Below are 23,598 nucleotides of genomic sequence, written 5' to 3' on the forward strand. Positions count from 1 at the left end.
GTGGGGGTGGGGGTGGCGAGGGGGTTATTCTTGTTTTGTATTGCTCTGTTTTTCATTAGGGCTTTCATCCAGAGGAAACAAACTATATTCTGACCCAAACAGCTGGACCACCTCTGACAGAGAATTGGAGATCCCCAGAATGTAGGCAGAGTGGTTGGGGGAGTTGGAAGATTTCTTCATGCTGTGATTTAGCCAAGAGGCTCCTGAGGGTGGAAATGATGAGCCAGTGGGAGGGTCTGTGGTTCGGGGGAGTTTGCACTTCCACTTGTCTGACATTTTGGCGACGATTTATTTGCCTGAACTTCATGAGGTCTCTTTTCTTTTGCAGACAGAGATTGCCAAGAGACTGAACACAATTTTAGCACAGATCATGCCTTTCCTGTCACAAGAGGTAAGACTTTTTGTTGTGTCCTTTTCTTTCCAAAGCAGCCACTGGCTGATGAGGTCCCACCGGAGCTCTAGCCCGTGTTTGTTCATAGGACTGAAGTTAAAGTTGACAGCCTGGGGTTTACAGAGCCTTCTCCAGCCAGTTCAGGGCCTGGGAGCCACATCAGAGGGAACAATGTGCTCATTTTTCTGGTAGGACTAATTCTCTGCCACTATCTGAGACCAGAGAGGAGGGCTCTGGCCTGCCACTGGGGTAGCAATGGGCAGCAGCTGCCTCTGTGCCCCCATGCTGTATCCAGTTGAACTCTGCTTCCCTGTGCTTCAAATTCCACACCTAGAGCCATCTAGGAGCAAGGACACGTGGCCAGTCAGTATCAAGACCCAGCCCCTATGAGGGGAGCCAGTACCCACAGGGGACCCCACCCTTCAGAACAGTGCACTCGCCAAAGGCACGCCTGATAGCTCACATCACCTTCTAAGCCACTTTGCAGGGGGCCCCCACCTGAGGAAGGGGCTGAGCCAGTGGAAACATCTCCAAGGAGGCTCTTTGGTACAGGGTGGACAGATGGGCTGCCTGTGAGGCCCATTTCCGTCTGGCAGAGCTCACTCCCGCTGGGGCAGGCCCTGCCCTCCATGCCCCTCCTGGGCCCTTCTCAGCTCACTCCTGGAGTCCTGGGTCAAAAATTATTGACTTCTTGTAAGAACAGGATATAGCCATGTCCTAGAGTTTGCCGCCTGGTAGGGGAGACAGCTGCATACGAAGCTGGTGCTACCTCAAGGCTGAAGGGAATGAATACACCGAAAAATGGTTTTTTGAAAAAGACTCTTTTTTACAGCAGTTTAGGTTCATAGCAGAACTGAGTGGAAAGTACAGTGATTTCCCATAGCTGCCCCCACCAGAGTGATGCGTTTGTTGCAGCTGTTGAACATAACATGGAAACATCTTCATCACCCAAAGTCGACTCATTGCTTACTTTCGGGTTCATTGTGCTGATTTTCTTTCTCTTTCTATGTAGACATATGTTTTTGTTTTCTCTCTATTTACATAGATACAGATTTGATTATATTTAGATACACATATATTTCTTCTGTATCCGTTGAGTGTAAACTGCAGGCATCCTGACAGCTCACCACTCACTGCTCCCGCTGCGTCTCCTAACAACGTGGACAGGCTCCTGTGTCTCCAATACTGTTACTGCATTTAGAACATTAGTAATCATTCAATAATGTCATCCAATGCCCTGCTCATAATCTAATGCATGGAAAAACTTTTTTTGTATGTCTGTTGGAGCGGGGCTGTTGACTAAAACCCATCTTTTGGTTCATTTATATTTTAATTTAAAACAATTTATATGAAGTTTTCATTACAAAAGTAATACATGCTCATTGAAAAAGATTTAAAGAAGAAAGTGAAAATGTCCTGTCCACGACCCACCTGTGTCCGCTGCCAGTGTCGTGGACCTCCTCTGCCTCTGTGAGGCTTGGTGGCTGCCTGTCCTGAGCCACCATAGTTAACCCCTTCCGTTCCCTCCAGCACCAGCAGCAGGTGGCGCAGGCTGTGGAACGTGCCAAGCAGGTCACCATGACGGAGCTGAATGCCATCATCGGGGTACGTGGACTCCCCAATCTGCCTCTCACCGTGTGTATAGCCCTTTTATTCCTCTCATTTATCATAACCAGAGATCGATTTTGATCTCAGGTGGCCTCAAAGAATGGCGGCCCCAGGACTCCATTTCTGAAGCATTTCATAGGCTTGGGTCCATTTGAAGCTCTTTCCCCGTTGGATCCCTCATTGCTCCCCCAGTCCCTGAATTAAAGACATGTCTCAAATCAACCTCTAAACTCATCATCCCTGTCCTCCCTCAACTTTTGATTTCCCTACTATTGAGGGGGATGAGCTCTGAGATCACCTTTAAGACCAGGCTGACTGATGGGGTCCCCAACCTTTTCCTCATGCCTTCCAAAGGCCTGTCTGCTCTGTTCCCCCTCCCTGGCAAAGGTCTGCCTTTCTTTAGCCATCTGGGATCAGAACTATCTCTGCTGTACTGTTGATGTGAAGCGTGCTGTGGAATTTGGGGTTGGGCCTTGCTGTCCCATGCACTCAGCTGCCTGGCTGAACCTTCCTCACGTGCCCTTGTGAATTCTAGCTACGGGACCTAGCTAGGTCATCCTGACCCCCCTAGGTCAAGGGAACAGGGAAAAATATCCCAGAGCTCCTTACGAACCTACTTCTGGTTTGATCCCTCAGTGAAAGGAGGAAGCCAGATATTTCCCCAGCCCCTACTGCTTTGCATCTTTAGTTCTTGGTTGCTAATAGCATCTTTCTCTTGATTGGTACTTTGGTTGAGGCTAAGGATGTTTAAGGTAAACATCTGAGAAAAAACACCTTTTCAGTGTGACTTTGGACAAGGTTCTTACCCTTGGGGTGTACCTGTTCACCTTTTGTCCCTAAAGTGATAAAATGCAGGAGGTGGGTGAGAGCACTGCTTCCCATCCACAGACAGCTGGATCAGGATCCCCAAGGGGGCTTTGGAACAATGTAGACTCCAGGGAATTCGCCACAGAGTCTTTTCCATAGATCTGGGATTATTCTGAAGGATAGTCAGGCTTGGGAAACAGTGGACTGGTTGGCCAGGGGCCCTTCAGCCATTCTGGGGTCCTGGTTGGTTTTCATTCTTCTTTTTTTTCCTTAACTGAGGTCATTATTTCAAAGTGGAACTGCAGGCCCCTGAGTTTTCTGCTTGGTGGGGTAGATGGTGACTCTTGGCTTTTCATTTTGGGGCAGAAACCTGGAGACTTGTGCTCTAGTTCTGGCTCTTCCCGTGTGACCTTGGGCGGGCTCATTTATTCTTCCAGCCTCAGTTTCTGCATCTGTAAAAGGAGGGTGTGGGCCAGCTCATCTCTCTGGGCCAGGAATGCCTGGAGGCAGAGGTCTGAGTGACAGAGATGCTGGTGGGTCCCGACCCTCCCTCATGCAATTGGGATCCACTATGGTTATGTGGTCCTGTACTCCTGGTGTGAGCTCCGTGGCAGCTCCTGAATGCTGCTGGGAAAGGACATGAAGTGTTAGACCAGGTCCTGGTAGCATTGGGGGAGGAGCAGACCCTCATCCGTTACGTGCGAGGAGCATGGGGGAATTCGGAAAGGGGACTGTGAGCAAGCAGTGTTTTTAACCATTGAATTTTGGGGGGCAGCACCCCCAGGGGGAACATCATAATACCAAAGTTTGACGTCTCTTGAGGATCATCTGACCCAGTGTTGGGACCAGGTGCTTGGTGGGGGTGCTGTCCTGTGCATTGGAGGTTGTTCAGCAGTCCTGGCCTCTACTTACTGGATGCCAGTAGCAGCCCCCCACATTGTGACATCCAGCACTGTCTCTAGACATTGCCGAGTGTCTGTCTGGGAGGGGCAGAACGGCTCCTGGTGGAGAACCACTGCTCTATCCAGCCAATGCCCTTGTTTTTCAGAGAGAAGTGATTTAGGGATGGTCACATACTGTTTAGGAGCAAAGCCAGGCAGAGGCCCAGGGGCCAACTCCAGCCCAGGGCTCAGCCCTCATCCTGTGTCCTGTGTCTCAGTGACCAGTTCCGTCTCGTGGCTCAGCTGACAGTGGTAGAAGGGATCACGGGTGGCAAGCACATTGTGAGTTCTGTCCTGGAATTTCTCCTCTTCCAGCTCCTCATCCCCACCCACTTTTCAGGATGAGCCCTCCCTTCCCTACAGTGCCAGAGTAGGGTCCCCTCTCCACTCTGTTTCCCCCTTTGGAATTAAAATCCTCTTATGATAATAATTTTTTTTAACTTCTAAAAAAGAGTGAAATTGGGGTAGAAGCGCTGCTTGGATTAGCTCCACTTCCTTTAAGTCGTATTTAGGAAGCTACAAGTTAGGAAGTGGTCGGCAAACTCATTAGTCAACAGAGCCAAATATCAACACTACAACGATTGAAATTTCTTTTGAGAGCCAATTTTTTTAAACTTAAACTTCTTCTAACGCCACTTCTTCAAAATAGACTCGCCCAGGCCGTGGCATTTTGTGGAAGAGCCACACTCAAGGGGCCAAAGAGCCGCATGTGGCTTGAGAGTCCCAGTTTGCCGACCATGGATTAGGTGAAGGCAGCTCCAGGCAGATATTGGAATTCAATTAAAGCCAACGAGTGGGGCCTGTGACCCCCATTTTCAAGGTAATTGCTTCTGCAGGTCTGAGTGAATGCAGCTGTCGCCCTGTCATTAAGCAGGCAGCCATCTAATCGCTGCACCTGACAGAGCCTCACAAGGCAGGAATTACGGACAGCTGAGGCCCACTGCACTGGGAGCCAGGCTTGTCTGCAAACCAATGAGGAGATGGCTCACCTCCTCAGGGGGGAGAGAGGAGAGTGAGCTTGAAACTAAGCTGACTTCAGAAAGTGAGGCGGAGAAGGATGGCACGGGGCAGGGGGCGAGGAGGGCCGAGGCTGGTGGCAGGAGGGTAGATGTCTTGTCCCCAGCCGTAAAGGACAGTGAAGAGAAGGTCCGAAGAGGCTCTTAGTATGCCCATGGTGCTGTGGACCAGCCCCTCAAGAGGGGGACGTAGCCCAGCCCCCTGGTCTGGGAATTAGGAGGGCTTTGAGCAAGTTTCTTCTTCCCCCCAGGCCTCAGTTTCCCCACTTGGGAAAAGATGGAGAAGAACTAGGCAAGTTTCATCTGATGTGCCTCCTGCTTCAGTCAGTTGTTTAGGGCTCTCTTGGGCATGGAGTTAAAGGATTCTGGGGCTATGTCTTGGCTCAGCTCAGAGAGAGGTGAGAGGTAAGGTTAGGTATGTCTGGCGTGGGCATACCTGTAGCTAGTGGAATACTTACTGCGTGGATCGAGATACCTCTAGGGCAGGAGTGGGGAATGTCAGCCTGCAGACTGTAAAAGACTTGCAAAAGCATTTGATCTGCCCCTGCCAAGGCATTAGGGGTGAATTAATTAAATGTTTGACTAAATATAGCAGGCTAATTTTTAAGTTGCTAATTTTGTATGGCTTGTGAATGATGTTATAAATATCCAAATGGCCCTTGGCAGAAAAAAGGTCCCCCACCCCTGCTCTAGGGTCTCCCTTTCCTGGTGAGAAGGGCCAGGATCCAGCATCAGGTTAGTGTGAGAGGAGAGGAGATGGGGGCTGGTCCAGGGAGCTCAGGCTTGCTGGCCCAGCCCACCTACTCCCCTGTGGGGCCACAGGGAACTCGTGTCCATCTAGGGAAGACAGATGTCTCTGCTAGTCGGGGCCTGGCAGGACCCAGTTACTACAGACCCCCTACTGTTATATGCACTTTATTAAAGTGGGGGGTGAGGAGGAAAAAGAGGGAGTTTGTATCTATTTTGTCACAAACTAGAGTGGTTGAAGCCATACCTAAGGTTCTTGCATTCACTCCAGGATGTTGTTGAGCTGGATTCAATTGATTAAATTTTTTAAAATGTATTTTTCTTGATTTCAGAGAGGAAGGGAGAGGGAGAGAGAGAGATAGAAACATCAATGATGAGAGAGAATCATTGACTGGCTGTCTCCTACATGCCCCCTTCTGAGGATGGAGCCCGCAATGTGGGCATGTGCCCTGACTTGGAATTGAACCATGACCTCATGGTTCATAGGTCAACGCTCAACCCCTGAGCCACACCAGCTGGGCAGTTGATTGAATTCTATATGAGGAAGAAGGATGGCCAGAAAGTAGGCCTTAGAATACATCGTTTCTTTCAGCCAGGTGGCCATGGTGGAGACAAGTAATGCTGGGGTTGAGTCCTGGCTCTGGTTGTTTCTGGCAGAGTTCCTTAGCCTCTCTGACCCTGACCCCATCTCTGAACTGGGCATCAGAAGGGTTGGTGTGATCCCCACCAGCTATGGGTCCACCAGCCATGAGAAGCAAAGGAATGAGTGGAGGCTTGGGGCTGTTCCCCTCTCCTTGAAGGGCAACAAGTGTTCTTTTATGCAGTGAGGACTCTGCTTGCTTTGGTGGGCATCCTCAGTGGGTCATGGCCCTGGAAGCACTTAGAAAACACCAGAACTTCACTAAGTTTAGCCCATATCATGAACCTGAGGAGTGAAGCATTAAATGAGCTCACAAAAACATAGAGCATGATATGCATAATTCAATTACATATACTTTACAAACAGTCTTCCCAGTGGCCTCGCTTGTAAGTGGCCATACCTCCTGAGCCCAGGGCACAGGCACTTGGCACATGTGTGGAGGATGGGGACACACAAAAGCCCCATAGGACACCTTCTTGGACATGCTAGTGTTCTGGTATGAAATGGTAAAGGGGCAGGAAGAGCATTTGCGGGTGGGCTTGGTCCAGTTTCCTAGCCCCTTTTCTGAGGTTGGAGGTGGAGTGGAGAGGGCGGGTGGTTGACTTCTTTTCACATCATGGATGGAGAAGTCCTGGAGTTAGAAGGAATAGTAGAAACTGGAGTCAGGCTCTTGCAAAGTGATCAGCTCAGGGCCCTCCTCAGACTATAGACTTGATTTCTTCTTCCCCAATTGAAAATATGGCCATCCTCTCACTCACATGTTACTGTGTTTTAGCACATTGTCCTCTGACGTTGGGATGTCACGGGGGTAGAAATGCAGCCTGAGCAGGGCCTGCCCTGCCTGCCTGCCTGCCTGCCTGCCTGCCTGCCTGCCTGCCTGCAGAGGGGCCGGGCTGTGACATGGGTGGTGAGATGCACGGATCATCGTCGATTGCCAGCTGGCTCCCCCTGCCCCACTAGGGAGAAAACTTTGTTTCACTGTCTGTTGTAACGAAGACTGTTGTTAGCAGACCTGTGCCCAACTAGCCCTTGGCATCTGCCCCCACCCTAAGGAGAAGCCTCGGAGGCTAGCTCTTCTGTTCCTGTTTCCTGGAGCCTGTCGGGCCACTCTTCACTGCCTTCAAATCGCTCAGAGGAGACCTGGCTGTGCAGGGGGTGCTCCGGTACTTGAAGATGCGAAGTACATGGCACCATGGAAGTTTCCTTTCCTCAGTTGTAAAGGAGACACTTGTGCTTGACATGCTAACGGCAGAAACCACCCCTCAGTCTTGGAAGCACAACAGCTTTGCAAGCCTCTGTTTTCCAAGTTTCTGATGCTGGTTCACTGGTTCATGTTTCAGGGAAGGAAGCAGGAAGCCACACTGGTGCTTCTTGTCCCAAATAACAGTTTGAGCTGCATCTAAGTGGGCCTTGGAGAGAAGGCACGGATGTGGGAAGTGGATGGTCACTCTTGGACAGAGCCACTGTGCTGTCTTACTCTGTGTTTACCTTTTCTTGGCAAGCATGCCAGGCACCACATTTGAGGTGCTGGGATGGATAAAACAAGGTCTCTGTTTTTCTGGAAGCCACAAGTTGCCAACTATCATATAAAGATGAAAGAAATAGTTATATTTGCAGTCCAGTCATAGATTTTGCTAATATTAACTGAGCACCTGCTTTGCCTTTACATGTAGTAAAGCATGTGATCCTTGCATAACCTGAAGAAATGAGTTGCATTCTGATTCCCATTTCACAGATGAGGAAATTGAGCTCAGAGAGGTCCACTGACTCATCTAAGGTCTCAACTGGTAAAGGAGATCTGCCTGTCCACCTTAGTCTGCCTGATTTCAGGTCTGAGCTGTTAGAACTCTTAGAAGGGAGAAGCTGACCAGGAGGATGGGAGCTTCTAGAGGAGGTGGCATTTGAAAGATGATCCTAGAGGTTGGGTCAGAGGGCAGACCTTACCTGGTAAGGTAAGAATCAGGGTGTTTCCATGGGTACGAATCTTCACTAAGCTCTTTCTGTAGACGGAATTGCTAGTGGAGGAGTTAGCCTTGTTCCCAGGCAGCAGAGCTACTTCTTTGAAGCCATCCTCCCTCTTTCCCTTCTCCCTCCAGTGATCTTATTGGCCATACACAGTAAGGAGTAGGTTAAATACCTCCATTTTTGCTCTCTGGAATTTTACTGAATAGTTAACCCTAGTAGTATTGGAGGGCCTACCAGCAACTGGTCTAAAACCACAGGGCCCCCAGCAGAGACTCATTTTAAAACTGGGCATCTAGATAAAGTTGAATGGTCCAGCCCTGGCCAATTTTGCTTAGTGGTTAGAGTACTGATGGAAGGTTGAGGATTCAATCTCCGGCCCCCAGTCAGGGTGAATGTGGGAGGCAACTAATTGATTTGTCTCTCAATGGAAAAAATATACTCAGGTGAGGATTTAAAAAAAAAAAAAAAAAAAAAGTCGAACGCTTCAACCACAGGGAATACTATGCAGCCATTAAAAAGGAAATGTTGATTTGTTTGTAACCCTCTAAATTAAAATTCAATTGTATAGCAATAAAGTTAACAAAAGCCCATTTGTATAGAAATACATTTGAAATTTATGGATTTCCATAAAGGAAAATCTAGACGGATGAACAGTCGATTTTCTAGGGCAGTGGTCGGCAAACTGCAGCTCGTGAGCCACATGCAGCTCTTTGGCCCCTTGAGTGTGGCTCTTCCACAAAATACCATGGCCTGGGCAAGTCTATTTTGAAGAAGTGGTGTTAGAAGAAGTTTAAGTTTAAAAAATTTGGCTCTCAAAAGAAATTTCAATCGTACTGTTGATATTTGGCTCTGTTGACTCATGAGTTTGCCGACCACTGTTCTAGGGAGTGGGATTGAAGAGTAAGATTTTTAGAAAAAATTGTAAATCTTTACTTATTTGTGATATTTTCTGATATTGAGCATGTGTTACTTTTGTAATTAGATAAACATTACATTTTCTTGACAAAGAAAAGGTGGGGGAGCTCAACTCTAAGCTCCAGTCCCAGAAAGCTGAATTCAGCTGGTGGGTTGGATCTCTGCACTGGGTTCTGTGACTCCAGCTCCTCGGTCCTTGCACTTGGTTCCTGCTTGAGCATCTTGAGGGGCAGATCTGGGGTCAGGCCACACTGGGATCAGTGCCCAACAGCAGCTTCTGTAAACTGCCCAGCAACAGACGTACCAGGTCTTGGCTGCAAGTCCCACCCTTTCTCCCAGAGATGAGAAATGAGCCCTCTGGGCCAGGAGTGCGGTGGTAGCTGTGGTTGCCATTAACTTTGGGGTGGGCCAGGTTGGCAGTTTATAGCTTAGCTGTGGGAGAGCAGGGTAGGTAACTTCTGACCTCAAATACTGCCTCTTGGAGCCTCACCTCCAATCAGAACTGTGGGCCTTCACTGTGTTTTGCCATGGGTCAGCAGTGGCCCCAAAGCCACAGTTAACATTGACACGCAAGCTTATCAGACTTTTGCTCTTTGTCCCCCCACAGCCGCAAAGAACTCTTCTTGCTTTGGGTCCCCCTTAAGAATATTCTCTAGATGAGGTTGGTGGTTGATAGATTTGAGCCTAGATCCCACTTACTAGAGATGCGACTTTGCTAGTTATTTATTCATCTGTAAAATGGGCACAGCCCCTCCTTTGCCAGGTGATTGGAAGGGTCAGAGTTAATATTTGGAAATGCCCAGGCATTCATTAATGTTGGTTCCCTCCTCTTGTGCTATTTGAGAAGAAAGATGTATGTACAGGTGGGTACCAGCACATCCAAGGCCCCAGCTTAGGAATGTTAAGATAAAGGGCATTTTGTCCTGGCTGCTGGGAGAGACCTGAGGCTGCCCTAAGCCAATCCCTTGGGTGTGGGAGGGGGAGATGGAAAGAGAGGACCCCGAGGCTAGTGCTGGGAAGGGGTATGGTGTCTGGAGCAGGGGCCCAAACTCCTTAGCTAGGGACTGTTATCGTTGCTGTTGTTGATAATGCTGAGTTAATCAGGTCAAGGTTTTAGAACAGAGGGGAGACATTGTAAGCCCTCTGGTGAATGTTAGCTACTGTTATGAGATCACTTAATGAGTAACACGCCTGAGGTCACACGGTAATAAGTGCCAGAGCTGGGGTTTGCATCCTCACTGGTTCTAAAGATTCCACTGTTTTCTTTGTTGTTTATTGATTTGAGAGAGATACATAGATTTATTGCTCCACTTATTTATGCATTCCTTGGTTAATTCTTGTATGTGTCCTAACTGGGGACCGAACCCACAACCTTGGCATATCGGGACTGCTCAAACCACTGAGTTGCCCAGTTAGGGAAGACTCCACTCTTCTTATTACCCTCTTCTCCACTCTGATGTCCAGTGATATTAGCTCTCATTTCACAGGCCCTCGCCTTCTCTTGATCTTGGACTTGGCTGCTGGAGCCAGCCCTCACTCAAAGGCAGGCCTAGAGTGCCTTGGTGTTAGGGAGCCTTCCCTGCCATAGGGGCTCAAGGTGGGGGATGCTGGCTGCTAATGTTGAAGGCATGTAAGCGTGAGCAAACGTGAACTACCGGGAGCTTAGAAATGGATCTCCTCTACTGAGAGGGACCCCTGATGACTGGTTTTTAAATGCATGCTTTATTTATCTTAGACTTTTAAACATGGAGAAGTTCTATCCTGAATTGGGTGGGGGGACAGGTGGAGGGTTTGAAGACATAAATCTTGTATCTAAATTGCAGTCCATTAACAGACTTCCTTTAGCAATACAGCATGTGGACTGAGCTAGGGACAAAGGTTTTGAGGGGCTTTTCCCCCTGCTGCCACATGAAGGAAGCCTGTGGCTTCCCCTGCCCTTTTCTGCTCAGCTGTGCTCACCACCAACTTCATTGCAGCAACAGCAGCTCCAGGCGCAGCACCTCTCCCATGCCACGCATGGCCCCCCGGTCCAGTTGCCACCCCACCCATCAGGCCTCCAGCCTTCAGGGATCCCCCCGGTGACAGGGAGCAGCTCGGGGCTGCTGGCACTTGGAGCCCTGGGCAGCCAGGCCCACATGACAGTGAAGGACGAGAAGAACCACCATGAGCTGGATCACAGAGGTGCGGCCTAGATCTGGGGCTGGGGGCAGAGGGCAGAGGGCAGGGCTGGGCTGGGGCAGAGGTCTGGTAGACCCCACTGTAAGTGGACACAGCAAATGCTGTCACCCTAGGATCAGGAGTTAGCAAAAGGTTTGGAGCTGTCTCTTGAATTCCTGGCGGATGGGAACAAGATCCCCGTCACCCATTCCAATCCCCTCAATCCCTGATGTACACAGAATTCTCTGCCTTGGAAGACACCTTGTCCATTCATTCTAGAGTATCCTCCCCTCCCATCTTCCTAGACACCATGCCTAGCCTTAAGGGCCGGTCTCAGTCCCACGCCTTCAGGCTGGGTTCTTTTTCAGATTCACATAAGAGTTTAAGAAGTAGAGTCCCAAGAACTGAGCCTTTGTTACGGTCCTCTTGTATCCTACCCCTGGAAAGCGTTTTGTCCTCCAAGAGTATCAGTCCTCGGAGGGCAAGGGTATTGAACTTAATGTGTGTCTCACCCACGCAGGTACCTTGGAAATAGCACACAGTCAAGCACTCACGTAAAGACTTGTGAGTTGACTGTCTGTAGGCAGAGGTAGCCACCACACTACTGCAGGGAGGTGCTTGGGAAGACTTGCAATGAGGACCTGCCCCCACCCTTCCCTGGGCCCTTACATCAGGATCCAGGAAGCTGCACGGAGTAGGCCTCAGGAGGACTCAGTTTGAATGGGAAAGGAAGGGGCCCGGCCTCCTGGAAGACCCTTTTCAAAAACTGCCACCTTGTGTGCTCTGCCCTTAGGTGGTTTTCCGAGGTTTATCGAGATATAATTGACATATAACATCGTGTAAATTCAAAAGTCTTCAGTGGGATGATTTCATTTGCCCTTAGATATTTGCCAAGGCACACGGCTGCACCTTCTGAGCCCCTGGGCACCACATTCTTGGGCACTAGGGGCCTGGAGTGTCATCATCCTGCCCAGGCTGGGGCCTCAGGGTGGCACCAGGCTGTGGGAGCCAGAGGCTTACATCCCTGCCCTGCAGTAAGATGGTACTCTGCGGAGGAAGAGGGCCTCCCCACAGCAGGCCGGCCAGTTAGGGTGCTCGTGCCTGACTGGTTCAGTAATCCGAAGCTTCCGCTTCCAGGGGCTTCTGGCAAAGAGACGGAGAATGGTGTTAATTAAACAACAAACAACACCATTCTCACAATTTCTTTAAAAAAAAAATAATAATGTTCTCAATACCAGGTCCTATGGATATTTTCCATAGCATGATCTTTCCCAAGCTTATGTCTTAAAAATTGCTGACAAGTAGCCTTGGTGTTCTCCTTGGTATGTCTGGGAGAGCCGGGCCACGAAGGCCGTCCCACCCAGGGGCTGGTGGCTGGGGGAAGTGTTAGAATCGGGGCAATTTCCAAACTGAGAAACGTCCCGTAAAGCCCTGCGTTGGCTGACCCACAGTGAGGCCAGGCCTGCTGCTTGCTTGAAAATGTTGAGACTGACCTTTTTTCTTTCTTTTTTGTTTTGGGGCCCTGACCCTCCTCCTGTCCTGGCCTTCGGTCCCCAAAGAGAGAGAATCCAGTGCGGTAAGTGTCAGCACTCTGGAGCCAATTGGGTGTGTTTGGGGGTGGGAGGAGGGCACCAGGTGCTTTTCTGATGGTCGGGTGGGAGTGTCGTCAGGAAATGGGAGTTGTCACCTGTTGAGAGTGACCTTCAGTTGGGGAAGCCTTCATCTCCAGGCTTTTGGTCCATCATTTGTCAAATAAAGAGCTCTGGCTAAACGAGCTCTAACTCCCTTTACAGGAGAAGTGGTTAATCAGAGATGTCTGCTGGCTGGCCCTGGGGCCTCCCAGGGGGTCTGTGGAGTCTCTGGGCTGAACCAGGGCTTAGGACCTAGGTGTCCCACATCCTGGGTGGGGTGCTTCCCCACTCCCCGGGTTGGCTGCCCCCATATGATCCTGCCTCCTCATTTTCTGAGGTTTCTCTCTGTTCTGGGTTTAAGAAAGTGCTAGGAAGTGAGCATTAAGGCCAGGCTGCCTGCGCATCTGCCAGCTCTGAGATTTGTTGTAAATCTTTCTGATCACACTGAGGCTCAGAGGTTCTGTTTCAAGTGAATAAGCCTTCTGAATAAGCACAGTGGAGTCCGGATAAAAAAAATCCTCCAGCGATTAGCAAAGGCATTTTGTTCCTCATCGCTGTCCTTGTATCCGGGGCCATCTAATCTGCTGGGATGGCTTTGGTTATTGCCTTGTGTTAAGTAGGACTTGGAAGGTCAGGCAGTTAACTAACCTCCCCTTCGCAGCCACTCCCAGGCTGAGTGTGAGCCCTCTGAGCAGCAGTGCTCATGTCCCCTTTGGACTGGCCCACGTGCTCAGAAATCCAGATCCACATGGGGGCCCGGGAGGGGCTCACTATATAAGAAAGGAATAACTGAAGTTGAAAATTCATTTTGTTGGCTTTAGTGTTGGTTCTCAGAAGGTGGCGTTTTGGAGAGGTGGCTTGCCTCGATAGGAGAAGGCTGAGACTGGATCCCTCAAGGCTTAGGTCTGGTCCTGGCTTCATGGGACACTGGTTGACTCTCTTGGCCTCTCCCAGTCTTGGTTTCTTTATCTCTAACATGGGCATCTTCCTGCCCAGCCAGCCTCTCAGCTTAGTTAGGAAGACCCCACCCCTCAGAACAGAACCCAGCGTCCCAGACCTGACCTGGTTAATGGACCTATTGCAGAACAAAATGGGTCATTGAAGCCCAAAACCCTCCCTGTCTTCGCATTGCCCTCATCCTCATTGCTATTTGCTCTTGGCTTTGTGCCCCAGTTTATGAAAGCTCTCTGCTACAAGAAACCCCCAGGGAACCCTCAGGAGCTAAGCTCTTCACTCCATGTCACTCTCCCATATCCATGCACATCAGACTTACAGATCAGGGAGGCAGGCTTGGGCCCCTGGAGAGTCCAGTGGGAATGAGTCAAGATGCCATCTGGGGGTGGGATGGGAAGCTTGGGAGAGGCAGTAGGGCTGTGTGCATGTGGTGATGGTGTTGGAGGGGGTATAGACTGAAGCAATCAGCCCTTTGGAAACCAGGTTGTCAACAGATGTGGCCCACGGACGGAAGGACAAGGCTGTGTCGGAGTGGGAGGGGGGATGGCTGGATGGGCTGGAAGCTGTCCCAGAGGGGTTAGTCTAGAGTCCAATTAGAGGTAGCTTCATTCATATTTCCTTGCCTAGCCGAAGCAATAAAAAATACTTAGTTTTTTGGCTGCCTGCCAGCCAGAGGCGGGCTGGATCGATGCCGCTAAATGCCTGACATGACTCTCCGGTAGCAGCAGGGTTTTCAGCCTGACTGCATGAGAAGAAAGAGCTCGCTGTGCTCTGAGCTGCGCTCTGGGGCGCAAAGAGAAACATGAGCTGCCACACGCCCCCTCCTCCCTGCCCGCCAGTGAGGACAGGGCCTGGAAGCATTTCTGCTTAGCATGGGGCGGCCACCGTTGGAGGAAGGGAAGTGAAATGATGGTGATTTTTCTGCCAGGCTTGCAGCAGCTAATTGAATTGCGGCTGTGCGCACATCGACGTCACTCGCAGGGCTGTGGGGGGGAAGGTTGAACTGCAGTTCCATTATAACTTCCATTTTTTTCTTCAAGGCTTGATAATTCTGCCATTTTAATTTGCTTCAGGCAGAAACTTGGCAGGGAAGGGATGCCCAGAAACCGGCTTAGCAAAGGAAATTAAGTTTGCAGCTGGTTTCCACACTGCTCCCCCAAACGCCGGCACTAACCCCCAGGAAAGTGGGAAAAGGGAGGTGTGGGCTCATCCCACCTGCTCTTTGATGCCCTCTTGTGTACAGATGCCCCTCTGCGTCCCCAAGTGTCCTTGTCACACACCTCTGCTCTGCGTGGCGATGTTGATGGCTTGGCCTTTCCCTTCTCTCTGGCTGGACTGGAAGCTCCCGGAAGGCAGCTTCTTCCTCCATCCTGGGCACCCCCCTATCCCTTGCATGGTGGGTACTCAGAACAGGGGTGGATAATGAGAAAGTGAGGGAAGGTTAGGGATTTGGCTCTTAGACCAGGGTAAACACAACAAGCCCCCCCAAGGGTGACATTGGTTCTGACTTTATTCTCTGGGCACAGAGGTTTGCTGGCAGGTGCCCCTCCCTACATCCCAGCCTGGTGCTGACAGCCACATGGTGCCATTCCTGCTGCCAACACCATGGGGAGTCCACAGGTCCTCCTCTGTGGGTGGTGCTCTCACCTTCAGGACAGCATTGTTTCTAGGCTGCCTGCAAGGTGCTGCTGCCTCAGCCATAGGCCCATCTTTGCCATCCCCAGGCCTCGAGTTCCAAAGTGGTCTTGTCCCTACTTGCTTTATATTTGAAGGGAGAATGCATTAGGTCTAGGCTGGAGGAACTTGGCTTTCCTTCACGTTGCCTCCTGTCAGCGGGCCTTGGGCACGCTTCCCATTTCTTTCCCATTGTGACAGGAACAGGGAGGACTGCCGCCTCCCTTACGCTCTTTTACCATCTTTCGGAGGGAAGACGGCGCTGCATTTCTGTTTCTTTGTTATCCTGGTATTTCTCTAAAGCCGCACTTCCACTTAGAAAGCATGTTGGCAGCAGTCATTCCTGTCGGGTCAGCAGATGAAGATTTGCATATGGTTCCAATTTGTTGGCTCAGATCCATCTTTCAGGACTCGGTGCAAATTTTCTTTATTCCTTCTTGGAAAAATACGTGTGACAGGCATGAGATGGGGTGAAGGAGGCAGGTGGGACTGCCGCCCTGAAGGGGCGCGCAGTCTCATAGGCCAGAGGGCATAAGGCTCATTGCAAGGTTAATTAATTACTCAGTAGCAGCGACTCTGCAACAAAAACGAATTGTGATGCTCCCAGAGCCCCTCTCAGGGGGACCTAGTCTGTGGAGTCAGGAAGGCTTTCCTGGTGAGGGGCCGATGCAGCTGGGACCTGCAGGACACGAAGGACACTTCCACTCACCTGAGTTAGCGCACTTAGCTATGACTATGTGCATGAAATGATCACACTGAACCTCCTTCCTGCTTCCAGAACAACTCAGTGTCACCCTCGGAAAGCCTGCGGGCCAGTGAGAAGCACCGGGGCTCTGCAGACTACAGTATGGAAGCCAAGAAGCGGAAGGCCGAGGAAAAGGACAGCCTGAGCCGATACGTATGTCTGAGGGTTTGGTGGGCCCTGCTGGGCTTTGTGGTGGGCAGGCTGGGGTGTGGGAGAACCCACAGGACCTGTTGTGGGTTAGTCAGAAAGACATAAGTGGGGCCAGGGGCAGGAGAGGGTTTCACCAAGGATAGGTGGTGACCTGGGGGAGGTGGGCGGAGGGTGGCGGGGTCTGGGGAGAACTGAGGGCATCTCTCAGGGACAGGCCAACAACCCCGGCTGCCATCGTGGCCCTCCTGGCGTGCCCATCTGTGTTGCCCCACAGTTTGACCCTACAGCCTGGTCGTGGTATCTGCTGTGCAGGCTGTGCAGTGTGCAGGGGTGAGAGCTGACACAGAGGGAAGGACGATGCTATGCAGGGACCTGGTGGTCTTGCGCCAAGCCTTCTTCAGCCTCTTGGCTGCTCTGTGGCTTTGGACACGTTGCACAGCCGAAGCCTCAGCTGCATTTCTGGGCGCTGTGGCTCATCTTCCCTCCCACACAGAATGTGGAAATGGTGAAGTGAGACCAGTTCACTTCCTTGTGAATGATGGCAGATATAAACCCACTGGAAAGTAGTGTCTGGCTTCAAAGAGACAAGTTAAAGGGACTTAGAAATATAACGGGCCAGCTGTTGGTGTGGCTGCCAGTGGGTGTGGGAGCAGAGTGACCCCAGGGCTGGGGGCCGGGCTAGGACACAGTGAGGGAGGAGGGCCGCCTTTGGTGGATTTCGGGTTGGCCTGGGTTCAGATCCGGCTGGTGGAAGCACGGTGGGGATGGTGCATGCTCAGTGTGGGGTGGGGAGGGCGTGGCCTCTTACTGGCTTCTGTCTTGGTTGCAGGACAGTGATGGGGACAAGAGTGATGATCTAGTGGTGGATGTTTCCAATGAGGTAAGGGCAGGCCCAGACTGCAGGGCGGCTCTCGGCTTGGGGGTGTGAGAGTGTTCCTGCCTGGTGGGCGCTCTGTGTCCCAGCTACTGTGCTAACAGACTGGCAGCCTGTGGAGCCCGAGGAGGCCTCTGAAGTTGGGGCATCAGGCTGGTGGGGAGGAGCAGAGCAGGGCTTTGCTATGTGGTGGCTGGGCCTTCATGGGCACTGTGGGTTTCCTAGGACAGGTCCTCACAGAAACCCCCAGAGACCCCAGATTAGGGCCAGGGCCAGTTCCTCATGTCCTCCAGTTCAGCTATATTCTGCCCACCACCCTGGGGTCTGGAGGTGGGGTTGTGATTCCTGGGTCAGCCTCAGCCGGAAGGAGGAGCTGGAGCAGATCCACCCAAGGCCAAAAGGCCCAGCTGCCCAGATCTGAGTCCTGAAGTGTGTGTGATTTTGGGCAGGTCACCCCATCCCCCAGACCCCAGTCTCCCCATCTGGGAGTCAAAGGGGTCAGACTAGATAATTAAGAACTAGTTACCCCCACTTTGGGGTCCCCAGTCTCTCATCCAAGCTCCTTTTCCTATCACCCATGCCCACTCCCTTCCATCTCAGAGCAGGAAGGAGTCTAGGCTGGTTGTTGCTTTGAGTACAGTTTTGCATCACTTGTGTTTTTAGGACCCAGCAACACCCCGGGTCAGCCCAGCACACTCCCCTCCTGAAAATGGGCTGGACAAAGCCCGTGGCCTGAAAAAGGATGCCCCCACCAGCCCCGCCTCGGTGGCCTCTTCCAGCAGCACACCTTCCTCCAAGACCAAAGACCTTGGTCATGTATGTGGGGTTTGCCCTTGGTGCTGTGGAGGGTCGGGGTGGAGGGGAAACGTCTGGAAAAGAGGCAGAGGGATGGAGTAAAACAAACGGGTTGGGCTTTGGCCCAGGTTCAAATGCCGGTTTTACTACTTGACCTGTGCCAGCTACTTAATGTTTCTAAGCCTTGGTTGCTGCATCTACAAAGTGGGCAAGTCACCTTGGTCTCTGCTGAACAAGGTTGGGCAAGAATGAGTGGCTGTTGGGCAGAAGATTCAAAACTGGGGTGGGGGCTGTCCCCATGCTTCATGTGGTGACCAGCACTAGGCACTGTGGCTCCAAGGGGAAGCTGGTGAGGATTAGGGGGGCACTTCCTGCATACCAGAAGGGTCTCACGACCAGACAGCTAGCTGCCTTTGGGATACAGTGCTCATTAGAAAGAAGAAAACAATGCCTTTGGGGATCTGAATGTAAAGAGCTTCATGGTTTCCCTGGGTCTCTGCATCTTCCCTTTTTAGAATGACAAATCCTCCACTCCTGGGCTCAAGTCCAACACACCAACCCCGAGGAATGATGCCCCAACTCCAGGCACTAGCACGACCCCAGGGCTCCGGTCGATGCCAGGCAAACCTCCGGGCATGGACCCGATAGGTATAATGGGTAGGCATGACAGGGCTGGGATACCTGTGGTTGAGGGGAGGGGTCTGCCAGGCCAGAGCTGGAGCTGCACAGATGGGCCAGAGCACCAGAGAGTGTGTTGGAGCTGAGGCTCTCCAGGGCCTGCCTTTGGGGGGCTTCATGGTCAGGTTTCAGGAGGAGACAAACTGGTGCTTCAACACTGATGTGGGGCTTACTTGGGCCACTGGGCAGGGGACTTCAGACAGGTTGGGACACCCATGGTTTGCTCCTGCCTCTCCTCTGTGAGGCTCTGAACAACCCCCTTTTTAGCTTCCGTGACCTGCTCTATAAAAAAGGGTGGGAATCTTCTTAAGCTATGCAGGTGGGAGCCAGTGAGGTGGGTTCCTCTGAGAGGACTGTCGGGGCAGGCAGCTCTAGGGTGCTGGCAGGATCGCTGCTGGGTGGAGCCCCCTCCCCTTGACAGCCACTTCCCACTGATGCCTGCCTCCTTGCAGCTTCGGCCCTGCGCACGCCCATCTCCATTACCAGCTCCTACGCAGCGCCCTTTGCCATGATGAGCCACCACGAGATGAATGGCTCCCTCACTAGCCCCAGTGCCTACGCCAGCCTCCACAACATCCCGCCCCAGATGAGTGCGGCCGCTGCAGCCGCTGCTGCCGCCTATGGCCGATCGCCAATGGTGAGCTTTGGAGCTGTACGTAGACTTTTTGGCTCCTTTTTTTGGGACTAGCAAAGAGTGGGGAGCTGGTGAGGATTAGGGGGGCACTTCCTGCATACCAGAAGGGTCTCACGACCAGACAGCTAGCTGCCTTTGGGGTACAGTGCTCATTAGAAAGAAGAAAACAATGCCTTTGGGGATCAGCAGCCGCAGATCCACCCCTGCTTGCCCACCAGCTGCCATGTTCCCTCACATGATGCAGCCTCCCTGCCTGCCCTTTCAGCTGGGAAATGGGGCTGATCCCTGTCTTTCTGGGCTCCATGGGATGGGATCCCAAGATGAGTCAAATGACTTGCAGGGAGCAGGGGGTTGGCAAATGGGGCTGCATATGACACCAAGAATTGTCTGTTCGTGTTGATGAGCAGTTTGGATTCGGTTGGTAGAGAGAGGGGTCTTTTTTCAGGAGACAGTTTCTGTCTTTACCTCCTATACCTGCGGGGGCCTCCTCTGTACATGAAAGCCCACTGAGACACTGTGGGGGGACTGAAGTGGGGCAGAGGCCACTGCCTGTTGGGGTAGGGGGAACAGGGAGGTGGGGAGGATGCTGGGTCAGCGTTGGGAGATCTGGACTATCATCCCTTCCCTGCCATTGTCCTGGGTGAGGCGCTGGCCCTCCTGGGCTCTGCTCTGCTTGTCTGTCTCCCGGGTTCTGAAGCAGTGATGTGCAGGCAGGACCCAGGAAGCAGAGGAGGAGGAGGCCAGGGTGGGGGGATATATGGTGTATCCCTCACTAAGGGCTGGCCTTGTCTTGCCTTACAGGTTGGTTTTGACCCTCACCCCCCAATGCGGGCCACAGGCCTGCCCTCAAGCCTCGCCTCCATTCCTGGTGGAAAACCGTAAGCTCTGGCTGCGCTTACTGCATGCTTCTGGGGAGGGCAGGGGAGAGCACCCCGCTGCCCTGGTGGACCTCCCTTGAGAAGGTGTTAGCCTGCCCTTTAGAGGTTCTTCTAGGCCAGGCTACAACCCCAGGAATTAGCAGCCTGTCCCCATACTCCTGATCAGCTCAGGGTTCCCTCTACAAGGGGAACTGAGGGGTTCGAGGTATGCTCACTGGGATCTGGGAGAGCAGGGATATGGCAGACATCAGGGCCTTCTAACAAAAGGACACGGTTAGCCTGGGGGCTCCTTTGGGTTCTACTTGTTTGAAACACCCAGCTGGCATCCCCAGTAGCCTGAAACAGCAGGCAGCCCGCACTGGCTCACACACTGTCTCTGATGTATACTCTCCTATTTATTTGAGGATGTAAACAGATCCCCCTCCCCCAATACCACTGGCTCCTGAAGGAGGGGGTGGCATTCTGCTGGGGTTTTTAGGGGTGGGCAGTGTTTTAGGGATGTCACAGATGGTGTGAGAGGCCATTCCAAGGCACAGGTGGGGTTTGGAGCAAGGATGTGTAAGCAGGTGCAGAGTCAAGGCTGGAATATTAAGCAGTTCCCACCCTGGTGGAGCCTGGACAAGAAGGTTGGGGTTACCTGGTTTCCTAAGATTTGGGGGGCATCTGGAGGCAGTGAGGCCAGTTGGGGTGGTTCCAGTGGAACTGGGCAGGACCTGGGAGACTGGGAGAGGACGGGGGACAGCAGAAGTGACAGTTCTTGCCCTTTCAGAGCCTACTCTTTCCATGTGAGTGCTGATGGGCAGATGCAGCCTGTGCCCTTTCCCCACGATGCCCTGGCAGGCCCCGGCATCCCCAGGCACGCCCGGCAGATCAACACGCTCAGCCACGGGGAGGTGGTGTGTGCCGTGACCATCAGCAACCCCACGCGGCACGTCTACACAGGTGGCAAGGGTTGTGTGAAGATCTGGGACATCAGCCAACCAGGCAGCAAGAGCCCCATCTCCCAGCTGGACTGCCTGGTGAGAATTCTGGGCTGTGGGCATCTCTAACTGGCATGGGAGAGCGGGGAGCCCTGTTGACCTGGCTGAGCCCTGTATTGGCTGGGTGACTTTGGGCAAGCTGGCTAACTTCCCTGATCCATGGTTTTACTGTCTAGGTAGAGATGATAATGACCTGGGGTGTGTAAAAAAATGCGTGAAAGATTGAAGGGTTGTGAATGAGCAGTGCAAATGGCCTGGCAGCTGCCAGAAACAAGGGTGGGATGTGAGCAGGGGTGGCAGGGGTGCCCGGAGGTGCTGGCTGTGACTCCTTGTCCCTGGGAAAGGAGGTGGGCAGTGCTGAACACTGCCCTTGCTTCCTCCAGAACAGGGACAACTACATCCGCTCCTGCAAGCTGCTCCCTGACGGGCGCACGCTCATTGTGGGCGGCGAGGCCAGCACGCTCACCATCTGGGACCTGGCCTCACCCACACCCCGCATCAAGGCCGAGCTGACATCCTCCGCCCCTGCCTGCTATGCCCTGGCCATCAGCCCTGATGCCAAAGTCTGCTTTTCCTGCTGCAGCGATGGGAACATTGCTGTGTGGGACCTGCACAACCAGACGCTCGTCAGGTGCGGCTGTGGGAGGGACCTCGTGCAAGTCACCTAGCCCTGTGTCTCAGTACCTTGCTTGGAGCTGGCTCAGAGCCAGCTCTCAGTACACCTTGGCCATCCTTGTTTGTCACATTACCATACGGCTTGCGTATGACGTGTGGGGTAAGGAGAGGGATTAAGAATGCACATTGAGGAGACACAGAGTGTCCACCTAGGGAGATTCCTGTGTTATATACCTGCCCCTGGACATGACCCTTGAGTGGGGGAGGGGCCTGGCTCTGCTATAAGCTCACTAAGGGACCATGGGCACATGTATACCCTTTCTAGGCCTCAGTTTCCTCTTCTGCTCAGAGGCTGCCAGCTGGTATTCAGTGGTTCCCCGGGTTCACTCCTCCCTGCTTGGCCTTTATAGGCAGTTCCAGGGCCACACAGATGGGGCCAGCTGCATAGACATTTCCCACGACGGCACCAAACTGTGGACTGGGGGGCTGGACAACACCGTGCGCTCCTGGGACCTGCGGGAGGGCCGGCAGCTGCAGCAGCATGACTTCACCTCTCAGGTGAGCACCCCTCTCCCCTCCCCGAGAGCAGCTTATTCCAGCCTAGTGGGCCCGGTCAGGGGATGAAGGGGCCCTTACGGGTGGCCATTGCAAATGACGAATCTGAGCTATCTGAGAAGGCTTCCTGGAGGAAGCAGCTATGAAATAGAATTGGCAAGGCCTTGAAATGGCCACACTTGACCCAACTGCTTAGATTTGATTCCCAGCTCCTCCACTGTTGAGCACTTTGGCCTCAGTTTTCTCATTTCTGGGATGAGAATAATAGTAGCTACCTCCTAGATCTAGTATGAGTACTTGGAATGGTCCCTCTAAAAGCCTTAGCCATTAGCCTGGCTCATAGGAAGCATTCTGTAGATACTAGGTATTATGATTTTTTGTTGTTTTTTTATTACTCATTCTAATATTTTTAGCCATACATATTTAATGTTTTAGTGTTTTATTTGCTCACTTTTTTCTTAAGGAAAGGCAGAAGTCACAGAGAGTAACTTTTTGAAAGCAAAAGTTCTGTACCACCTCTGAGTTTGAATCCTAGCTCTCCCACTTACTATCTGGAGTCAGCAACCTCTCTAAGACTCAACCTCCTCACCTATAAAATGGGGATGAAAAATGACATCCCATACTCCTGGGCTATTGGGCTGAGGGAGAGGAAGGCTTGGCTTTGCAAAGGGCAGGTGGAGAGGTGATGGGGAATGAGTGGTGGGATCTGGAGGGTAGCGAGGCTGAGCTCATCTGGTCCCTCCCCTGCAGATCTTCTCGCTGGGTTATTGCCCCACTGGGGAATGGCTGGCCGTGGGCATGGAGAGCAGCAATGTGGAGGTGTTGCACCACACCAAGCCGGACAAGTACCAGCTGCACCTGCACGAGAGCTGCGTGCTCTCCCTCAAGTTCGCCTACTGTGGTGAGCCCTGGGAAGCAGGGTCCTGGCAGCTTGGCCTGTCTTCTGTGTATAGATGAGGGGCCCAAAGCTTAGGAACAGAGCCCTGATGGGAGCCAGGCCTCCTGATCCCAACCAGTGTCTCCCCATCCTTGTCCCTCAGATGAATATACTGCCACAGGGTACTGAGCTCTCTGGACGCCAGGCCAGAGCCAGTCACTGCTGGCCTGGGGCAGTGGAACAGTGCTCCCAGCCCTGTGGGCATTTCCTCTAGGCAGTTCTTCCAGGGGGTGAAGACTGCAGCCTCTGACGGCTCAGAGCCCTGGATTGGAATGTCAGCTTCTCCACTAACTAGCTGTGCAGCCTGGGAC

General features: G+C 52.3%; 1 protein-coding gene across 10 annotated transcripts in view; it reads left to right on the forward strand.

The window, feature by feature from the left end:
- TLE3 (TLE family member 3, transcriptional corepressor) overlaps nucleotides 1-23,598 on the forward strand; it is a 45,949-nt gene that overhangs the window by 19,138 nt on the left and 3,213 nt on the right. For 2 of the 10 annotated variants that reach the window (XM_080660939.1, XM_080660940.1), the window contains exons 5-18: nucleotides 329-391; nucleotides 1,922-2,026; nucleotides 11,007-11,211; nucleotides 12,747-12,763; nucleotides 16,225-16,344; nucleotides 17,171-17,221; nucleotides 17,879-18,031; nucleotides 18,526-18,667; nucleotides 19,141-19,340; nucleotides 20,124-20,200; nucleotides 20,970-21,219; nucleotides 21,564-21,811; nucleotides 22,206-22,353; nucleotides 23,101-23,251. In XM_080660939.1, the coding sequence (XP_080517065.1) occupies nucleotides 329-391; nucleotides 1,922-2,026; nucleotides 11,007-11,211; nucleotides 12,747-12,763; nucleotides 16,225-16,344; nucleotides 17,171-17,221; nucleotides 17,879-18,031; nucleotides 18,526-18,667; nucleotides 19,141-19,340; nucleotides 20,124-20,200; nucleotides 20,970-21,219; nucleotides 21,564-21,811; nucleotides 22,206-22,353; nucleotides 23,101-23,251 (1,930 nt within the window). The remainder of the gene's footprint in view (nucleotides 1-328; nucleotides 392-1,921; nucleotides 2,027-11,006; nucleotides 11,212-12,746; nucleotides 12,764-16,224; nucleotides 16,345-17,170; nucleotides 17,222-17,878; nucleotides 18,032-18,525; nucleotides 18,668-19,140; nucleotides 19,341-20,123; nucleotides 20,201-20,969; nucleotides 21,220-21,563; nucleotides 21,812-22,205; nucleotides 22,354-23,100; nucleotides 23,252-23,598) is intronic. The other 8 variants (XM_080660942.1, XM_080660941.1, XM_080660943.1 and 5 more) reach the window with 8 other exon arrangements.

This window comes from Plecotus auritus, assembly GCF_963455305.1.
Source record: "Plecotus auritus genome assembly, chromosome: 1".
Classification (NCBI taxonomy): Eukaryota; Metazoa; Chordata; class Mammalia; order Chiroptera; family Vespertilionidae; genus Plecotus; species Plecotus auritus.